A 10,010-nucleotide genomic window follows, 5' to 3' on the forward strand; every position below is an offset into this window, starting at 1 on the left:
AGAGAACAAACAAGGCATAGTCTGAATGGATTTTCAGGAAAGTTTTGTCTTTGCCAAAACTGTTATTTCATGACTATTATTTTATTTGATGTGCTAAAATGGCTTGTTTTATGAAGCAGCAGGAAGGTATATAGATGAACAAACAAAAATACACTCACTTGGATACAGTTAAGCACCCAGGAAAGTAGAGAAATTGTTTTACATGCAGTTGCCAAAGCGTCCTACAGTGAGGTTGAGCACTGAGTGAAGGTCGCCAGACACAGAATGCTTGTTGACTCACTGATCTGCATTATCAGCACTTGATGCAATTTGATAGGCCCACATTGTGGATATGCATAACCAAGGCCTGTACACTACAACACAGTGGTGTTTGAGTTTCCTCACATATAGTTACAGTAGTTCCAACATCCGACCATCTGTATGCTCCATGGTACACACAGCTGCACAATTACAACCACCAAGGCTTACGTAAATACGTACATAAAGTGAACTCTCTCAAATTCTGTTAACGCCAGTCAAAATTAATGGAACAATAATATAACAATAAAAAAATAACCGGCTAAACACCTGTAGAGGCTGCAAGGTGGTGCAGTTGATAGCACTGTTGCCTTGCAGCAAGAAGGTCCTGGCTTCAACTCCTGGCTGGGGGTCTTTCTGCATGGAGTTTGCATGTTCTCCCCTGTGCATGCATGGGTTCTTTCTGGGTACTCCAGCATCCTCCCACAGTCCAAAAACATAACTGTTAGGTTACTTGACCTTAGATGTGAATGAGTGTGTGCATGGTTGTTCGTCCTGTATGTTTTTCTATTGCCTTGCGATGGACTGGCAACCTGTCCAGGGTGTACCCCACCTTTTGCCCATAGACTACTGGAGATAGGCACCAGCTCCCCCATGACCCACTAAGGAATAAGCAGTATAGAATATAAATGAATGAATGAATTAACAAATATAAAAAATTATTATTAAATATATTTGAACAGTTAAGGCCAGAATATCCTAAAGAGCAAGAATACAAAGGCAAGGAAAACCACTGAGACAATGGAAATGATTAACAATCTATAAACCTCTAAGGTGCAAAAGCATACTGTTGTTTTGATTGACACTAAGAAAGTTTGTTTGTAAAGATTGGTAATACACCACATCAATTGATAGAAAATGAAGTAGGCAAATTAGCTACATTAGGTATAAATACGACTGTTTGCAAAGCAAATGTTGGTATGTATAAAACATACATCAACCACCATTAGTGTTATACATATGCAGACTTAACTTCATTAAGACCTGAAACAGTGTGAGACAAATTTGTGACATTAGTCTACAAGGGCTTGACTTGGTGCTTGCTGTAAATAGAATGAATTAATGTAGCACATTTCTTGTCATATTGACCACTTTACACCCAGTTGCACTCACAAACACATACACATTTATACAGAAATTTCAGACTGCAGGACATCTACTTGACCTACTGAGACACAGTCCCCCTGGAAATGTTGCAATACCACACATTGTAACTTTTAGTTACTTCAAGAAGCAAGAGAAAGAATTCGCCCTCAATGGATTGGCAAAAGAAGATTTATTTAAGGTAGCTTTGGGAAGACAAAAAATTGACATGATTGGAAGTCCCTTTCAGGCAGCAACACTAATAAAACTCAGTCAAGCTGCTCTTACATAAAAAAAAAAAAATCCTTACCTACACGTTTAGCATAATAATAACATGTTTAGATATTTAATTTTTGCATTTTAAGGCCAACAATATTCCAAATGGGGAAAACTACACACAGGCGTGGACTGAAGAATTTAAAGTGTCCATTCATTATAGTTTTATCAAGTTTTAAAAGCTTTTCATCACAATAAAAAATGCAAAATGAAAACACATATTTGCACATTCTGCATTTTCAAAATAATAACAAGAAATTTAAAATACATTTCTGTAAAGTAGAAATGAAAAGTATTACAGTATGAAAAACTTGTTAAAGAATTATTTCACAATGTCTGTAAACATAACCACAATCACCCAAAATTAACCTGTTTATAACTAGAATGCCCAAGTCTTAAACATTCTGATAGCATTGAAAATAAGTCACAGACTGGTGTTATTGTAAAAACTATCAGGAAAAAGCAACGTTTAGCAATGAATTCATTTGGAAAAGGCGTTCTTATAGGAATGCACAGACCACAGCTGCATGAAGTCTAAAACTCGTAGAACAGAAACTGAAAAACTTCATTAATAATAATATTATTGTACTACAAGAAGTATTATTTCAACTATGAAGAAGCAAGTATGAATTTGTCAGTAGAACTCCTTGTATTGTTAGCCTAAATCTTTTACAAGTGATGCCCTGACTGAAGTTGAATCATAACTTGTTCTGAGAGTGAGATCAAACTCATCTCACTCTTTATTAGTTCTAAGGGATACCAAATAAGTTTAAGCACCATAATAAGGTAAACCTATTGTAAGTCACAGGGTCTGTTGACTAATGGAAAGTAAAAACTATCAAAGAAAGATCAGAAATGCATGTTTAAGTGTAATAATCTTTGACAAAATGTTTTGAAAACATACTTAAATAACCCAATCCCTGTGAACCATAATTCACACTTCCATTTAGAGACTTAAAAGAAACTTTGACGTGTACAACAAAGCAAGGTGTGCTGCACAACAAGCTGTTAGATATCCACTTTCGGATCTTTTTTGATCTGCAATATTCCAAAATTCGCATTTATTTTTCACTATAGCTGAAAAAAGGGGTTGTCTTAGAAAATTCGAGAAACTTAAGAATCAAAATAGAATGTTCATATTTGTAAATATTTTAAAACATCTCCCACTGGATGTGCGATTATTGTGATTGCTGTGGTTGAACACCCGGACAAACACATGGATGTGAGCTGTGGAGATTTCTCCTTTTAGCATCAATAAAACGCAAATGTTAAAAAAAAATCATAAATGCAACATTCACAGCACGCATTTTGATAAATGTAAAACAGTTTGACAAAATAGTTTTTTCCAACATGTGATAAAATAAAATGCAAAGTATCCAGGAGGACATATGTTGTGCAAAAATAACTATTCGAGTAGATGGGTAAAAAAGAGGCTGTCCGGTGAAAGCTCTCGTTTTCCTACAGGATGCATAAGGCTGTAGGACGGGAATGTATTTCTAGATCACAGTGATAAAAAGTGTTGGTCACCAGTCACGCTCAGACTACGTCTCGGAGCTCGGAGACGCTCCCGGAGAAGTGGAAAGTGAAGAGTGGTCCGTGTCCTCCAGCTCCTTGGCAAACCCACAACGGGTCTCAGATGAGTAGGAGCGCGCGGTAGTGCACGTGCCCTCCCGCTCGCGTTTCTTCTGCTTCATTCGTCTGTTCTGGAACCAGATCTTTACTTGGGTCTCGTTCAGTTCCAGCGTTGCAGCGATCTCCACGCGCCGCGCCCGCGTGAGGTACTTGCTGAAGTGGAACTCCTTCTCCAGCTCCGTCAGCTGCCGTGTGCTGAAATTGGTACGCATGGCGTTATTGTGGACTCCTGCGAGACCAAAGTCCGACACCTTGACTGCGAACAAGAAGGAGACAATATTTTATACATTTACCGAATTGGTTTCTTTTGTTTGGTTTAATATAAATAGCCTGAAATAAAATAAATAAGTAAATAAATAAAATTAGTATAATTCCGTTTGCATAAATGTTCCATTTCATTGTCATGAGGCACATGTTTCTTTTTCATACTTTTATTTAAACGTAATAATGTTTATTAATAATAATTTTGTTGGACGATCAACGTTTGAATAATTCTGGACTATGTTTTTCTTATTTAGAACTCCGGGTGTTCCTCCCAACTCCTTGTCGTAAGAAATCTGTACTATACATGTGATTAAAATGGACAAGGCTGTTGGACATGGGGGGGTTGAGATGCTGAGGCAAGGGTCTTTGTTTTAACAGATAACAGAGCAGGACTTCCCATGAAGAAATGGATCTGTTTGATCCATTTGAGAAAGAGAGAGAGAGCTGAAGAGAGATCAGATGTCGGGGGCCATAGCGGTGTCGGGCTGGTTTCTCTGCCATGAAAACTCCATCCTAATTCATTATACAAAATAATGATCACAGTACTTTCGTTTGAGTACTTTTGCAATTATGTATAGTCTATCTATCTATCTATCTATCTATCTATCTATCTATCTATCTATCTATCTATCTATCTATCTATCTATCTATCTATCTATCTATCTATCTATCTATCTATCTTTGAACTATAACAGATTTGTACATGTAATGTATTGTATTGTACATACAATACAATAGGAGTATATAGGAGTATAACATTACATGTATAACATACATGTAATGTTATACTCCTATTCTTTTTCTTAAAGTCAACAAACACATTATGGGTGATAATGAATAAATAAATAACTCATTCGATAATAAATAAATAAATGAATTCCCACCTGTTTTGGGGGGATTCCTCTTCACCTTCATCCAGTCAAAAGTATGTCCCTGTCCGGCCTGCTGGCTCTCCTCCTCCTCCCTCCCTCGGTGCTGGGATACCGGCAGCTCTCCATACCCTCCTGCTTGCGGGAATCCCAGGTAACCCACTGCTTCCAGACCCCCGCCAATCTGCTGCGGGTACTGAGAGCTGGCGAGAGGGCCCTGGGGCCCGTACGCCCCGGAAAGGGCGTTATAGTTGGGCCCAACAGCTGGGGTAGAAGTGTGAAAGGCTGAGTGATGGTAGTAAGTGGACGCCACAGACTCATCCATAAAATACTGATGCTGTATCGAGCTGGGGGAACCCGTGACGCCTGCATACACCGAGTTTGTAGCACCCGTCTGGCCTGCATAGGCCCCGGAGGTGCATCCACTGCCGTTAGTATACGGAGTCAATAATCCACTCTGCGCGCTTTGGTTCTGATGATGATGGAAGCCGCTGTGTGTATGCTGATGCTCAAGATGATTTATTGGATGCTGCTGATGATGCTGGTTCACCCCTCTGGACTCGTGCGTCCCTCCAATGTCCGCTGCGGTGTCCCCGTACATCCCTCCATCTGCGCTGTACCCGCTCTCACCGCCGGTTTCGTTAACCGGAACAGAGGAGCCGCAAAGGCCCGTATGGAGGGAACCGGGGGTCACTGAGAGGCCGTGGTGCTCATCCAGAGGAAGGTGGTGGTGAAGCAGAGGATGATGTTGGTATCCAGGTTTAGGGGCAGAGTAAGAACCGCTGCCCGGTCGGCTACAGAATGAGTATTCCACAAAGGAGTTCATGTTGTCCATGAAGACCCGAGGACCTAAATATAAAGTCCTGCTTACTTTAGGCAAGAACCACAAACCCAAAGAAGGCGATAACAAAAGTATTATTATAACAGAAATTACAAATATCAAATTAGTTAATTAAACTGTTTCCAATATATATATATATATATATATACATATACGTATATATATATATATATATATATATATATATATATATATATATATACATATATATATATCATGTATCTGGAGACTGATAAAAATCCGGAATAAAATACATTAGGTTTAGATGGGAAGAGAGGCCAATTTGTTTTTTAAACAAAACAGCACAAACTTCAAATGAACATCAAAAAGTGAAACTTGCACGTCCCGAAAAAACGAAAAACACATGAATCATGTCCTCTGGTAAGCTGTGAGTGAGGCTGTTGATGCGTTAACGGAGGGCCATGCTGTCACTCAGCCTGCAGCTTCCAGAAGCTCATCGGTGCCAGCACAGAACAACGCGAGAAGACTTGAGACGCCTCTTAACTTGCTTTCCTCACTTCTGCTCAATTCCGTCTTTTTTCCCTTCAGCTGCTCAGCTTTTTATTTTCCTGCTCTGTCGTCCTCTCCTTTGTTACGTGTTTTCCACTTCTTTTCTTCTCCTCTACCTCTGTCGCGGGTCACGTGACATGTCGCCTATGGTGACCAGGGCAGAAGTTGTCAGCTGGCCACAGGAGCGGGGGGTTACGGCTAGGGTTGGGGGCGGCGAGGGGTGCACAGGAGGAGGGGGTTCTTTTTGGCTCAGAAGAAGTGCAGTTTAGGTGCGCGCGTTGGTTCTGGCGCACACGCCTCATCCATCACTCTCCGTGACATTAGCACGACAAAGACGCTTCAATCAAACAGGCCCATCAATCTGATATCAGCGCGGATCTGTCAAAGCAAAGAGAGGGCCGCAGAATAAAAGAGGGTCTGTGAGATGGTCTGCACACCTCCTCCCAGCAACATGCTCCCAGAACACATCTGAGAAACCAAAAATGAGAAAGGTACAGTATTCCACCCTCCGAGACAGGCTGAGGGACTCCCCGAAGTTTGTGATGAAATAGTTACTCTAATGAGTCTTTTACATTTACTGATAAAATTGTACTAAACGAGAATCATTTTTACCTGGTTGAACATTCAGTTTGAACAACATCACCGCATTCCTAATCATTTCTTTATTAAAACACATCAGTATTGGATTACATTGTGTTTCAGGCTTAGAGGCAGCACCACCAATACTGTAAATGTTAAAGCTAAGGGATGGGGTCACTGAAAACGAAGGTATCCACTTTTTAAGTATAGTATAAATATTTTAATGAAATAGGCTTAAGATCCATATTTAGGAGGGAAACTAAATCTGGTGTTAAATCTGGATGAATAGCTTGTATGAGTTAGCTAATTTAAAAAACAATAATAGTTAAATTATTAATTTCATTATTTAAATGAAATTAATAATTTTAATTAAAAATTGGTGTTCTTTGTTCTCTTATCCACGTATAAACAAGATAGATAGATAGATAGATAGATAGATAGATAGATAGATAGATAGATAGATAGATAGATAGATAGATAGATGGATGGATAGATAGATAGATAGATAGATAGATAGATAGATAGATAGATAGATAGATAGATAGATAGATAGATAGATAGATAGATAGATAGATAGATAGATAGATAGATAGATAGATAGATAGATAGATAGATAGATAGCTTCAGGTAAATAAGAATTCCACCAGCAAACCAAGAGCAAGTTAAACATATAATACAAATATAATAAAAAGATGAAAAGATATGCACACATATATACTGTGCAAGAGTAAAAGAACAATATTGGTCGTTGGAAGGCCAAAAGGTATTTTTCACATTTTTACATCCGTTATTTTTTTACCCCTTTTCTCACAATTTATAGAAACTCCATGTGTTACATTTCAGATTGTTCAGAACTCTCACAGCATTATCGACAATTTATTAGTGCATGCTTTAGAGTATAAGGAAAAGATAATTTTGACACATTTTTAAAAGACAGAGCAAATTCAAAACATCTTTACTCATGTGGATGCATTGTTTGGATGACTGAAATTTGTCATTTTTTATTAGGTGAGGGCTAGTGCAATATTACTCCACTTTATGTCACATCAGCCTTACCTCAACAACCTGTAAAATAAGTATAGGTGACTGAAACAAACTGGATTTTTGTAAAACCAATAGGTTCATGGATCAGAACTAATGATACATTTAAATCTGTATGTGTCATGAGGTTAATAAGATTTTGGAAAGACATTGCGTGTTTTATTCTATAGGAATATATTTATGATGTGAGACATGAGACATGCCTGTCAACATTATACTGAAAAAAAAAAAAAAAGCAGCTTATGCTTGTGCTAAGTGCATCATTTCATTCGAGTGCACTGGACCGATCTCCAAGATAACATATAAAACTGACACAAAATCAACACACTAAAGTCCTATTTATACATGGATGCTGAATGTTCATCTTCATTCAGCTCTTATCAAGTTTTTTGCTATTTATCTTGAGTTCGTATCAACATTCATTGCTGTAAAAAATTATTGATTTGACTTTATCTTCCTTTTGCATGTTTCACCTGCAGGATGGAGTAAATCGTTCTGGGGACTCAGAGGTTCATATTGATCTAACAACCATCACAAGGAAGCTTAAGGAGTGAGTTGACTTTTCAGCAATTGGTTGAGCAGCCACAGATTTCTGATGAGTGACAGTGCGGGTGACCAGTGTGAGTGTATGCTAATTGAATGAATGAGCTGATCTGTTACAGCAATGAAGTTAAGTTAGACAACATGCCGTCTGCTTAGTCAAAGACTGCCAGTGTAGCAGGACAGGAAGCTAAGACAATGTACTGTCTGTGAGTGAGTAGCCTGAAATGCCTGCCACTGTGTACATGCTGTATGTGTGTGTCTTCTTTTTCATTATGTGTTATTATGAAATGCTTCGAACTAAAATCTTCCTGAAGTTACCTCTAAGTTCTTCTCAGTTTTTTTTGTTTTGTTTTTTTTTGCATATTTTAGACTGTAAAGAAAAAGTAAACAAAATCTTTTTAGATTTTTTACAAATGTTCTTCTACTCATGACAAGTGTTATTGACTTGCAGGGTATTTATCTTTCCTATTTACATTCCAGTTTGACTGTCTTTAATGAAGCCTTCAGCAATTTCTCTCAGCAAAGGCCTCCCTGAAGGGCATGACAGCAAACGCGCTGCCGTCCTGCCACCAGGACAAAATTAGGACAAGCATGTGGGCGAGTGACAAGAAGGGTGGTCAATCATCAGTGTGCTCTGAAAGAAGAGAGGCAGGCTGAGTGGGCAGGAGAGCTGCAAGAACAGACTTGAATAAGAAGAAGATTAAATGACACTTATCTTCCTGTGTAAGTGGTGAAGGTACAGCAGGGCATGGAGCTCATGGGGTCAGATGTTTTACATTTATGCAGAAATTCTATTGAAGTGTGTTTTGGATTTGGGTAGTTGGGAAGAGTTGACATGTAATGAAGTTTCATCACTCTCATGTGAGCAGTATAAATCATCAGTATGATAACATCTGATCAAGGAACATGTTTTCCACCCTATAAGCCATTTGATACGTGCCATGGGATGATCCTCAGAAGTATCACCATTCTGACATTTCAGGAGGCACTAAAAAATTGCATAACAAAATAACGCTGATGCAAAGCTTAATGGCAAGAGCTTACTTGAGTGGCTCAGTATCAGTCTTACATCGACCCTCAAAGTCCATTTAAAATGCAATGTTTTGTGATATAAAACAATCTGTCTGATAAATTAATTTAAAAATTGTTTTCACATTAAAGGCTGAAATAACCTGGTTACATAAGTATGCACCCTGGTAAACCAAGAGCTTGTTGAAGCACATTCTGATTCAGCTTCAGCATTCAGTTTTAATAGGTTCACACCAATCAACTTTAGTAAATCTAATGAAACTGACATAATTCAACTGTCCAAGTGGTATTTTGCTTATTTTCATCCTTTAGCTTAAATCACAGTTTGCAGATAGGTAACAAAGAATCACATTAAAAAAAGGTATCAGTCACAACATATTTTATGTCAAAGAAGAAATCCAGATCTGGCTAAAATCTCCTAAAACCCTTTGGCAGACTCTATTATGGTCTGATAAAACCAAACCTTTGGGCCTTCCAAAAGGTATGTCTGACACAAAAATATTAAAATGAATGCCGTACTCACAGTGAAAGCATGACGCTGTGGAGTTACTCTTTTCGGATAGAACATATTTTTATGACAAGATGCTCTAATATGGTTCCAAATACATGTCATTTTTGTCCATAAACCTTATTTTTTTCTGCTTTAAGACGAAAGACAAAAATACTTTTTAAGCATTAAACTGAGTCCCAAAAAATACATCAACAATCAACAAATCAATAGCTTCATGAAGTTTTTGAGTCAGAGTGTATAATTAAATCTGGTAGAAGATCTGTTGGTGCTCCTGCAGAGCTCTGGACAAGAGGTGTCTTTTAAATCTTAGAGATTTGGAGAGCATTTGCAAGGTAGAGTGTGTAAATATTGTCAAGTCAAGATGTGGAATCCTGACAAACAGAAGAAGGCAGAATACTGAAACTTAATCAAAAGACGGTTCAACAAAGTTTAAGGTTGTGCACACTTCTGCAACTAGGTTCTCTTTTCTCTGACAGGTGTTTGTTTTTCAATTAAATTGTGTAGAATAAATGATTTATCAAGTGAAAAAATGTTT

At 38.1% G+C, this 10,010-nt stretch overlaps 1 protein-coding gene and 1 long non-coding RNA gene across 2 annotated transcripts; one reads left to right on the top strand and one right to left on the bottom strand.

Moving 5' to 3' along the window:
- Positions 1-2,981: 2,981 nt before the first annotated feature.
- On the bottom strand, positions 2,982-5,256 carry LOC124864957 (homeobox protein Hox-B1a-like). The gene is made up of 2 exons (XM_047359897.1): positions 4,437-5,256; positions 2,982-3,544 (listed from the first exon to the last, which is right to left on the bottom strand). Exons 1-2 carry the CDS (start codon positions 5,254-5,256, stop codon positions 3,198-3,200), a joined length of 1,167 nt encoding a protein of 388 aa, XP_047215853.1. The 3' UTR covers positions 2,982-3,197.
- Positions 5,257-6,127: 871 nt separating this feature from the next.
- LOC124864129 lies at positions 6,128-8,652 on the top strand. The gene is made up of 3 exons (XR_007037269.1): positions 6,128-6,263; positions 7,872-7,942; positions 8,416-8,652. It is a non-coding gene; the product is annotated as an uncharacterized LOC124864129 (long non-coding RNA).
- The last annotated feature ends 1,358 nt before the right edge of the window (positions 8,653-10,010 follow it).

Source organism: Girardinichthys multiradiatus, chromosome Y (assembly GCF_021462225.1).
Source record: "Girardinichthys multiradiatus isolate DD_20200921_A chromosome Y, DD_fGirMul_XY1, whole genome shotgun sequence".
Classification (NCBI taxonomy): Eukaryota; Metazoa; Chordata; class Actinopteri; order Cyprinodontiformes; family Goodeidae; genus Girardinichthys; species Girardinichthys multiradiatus.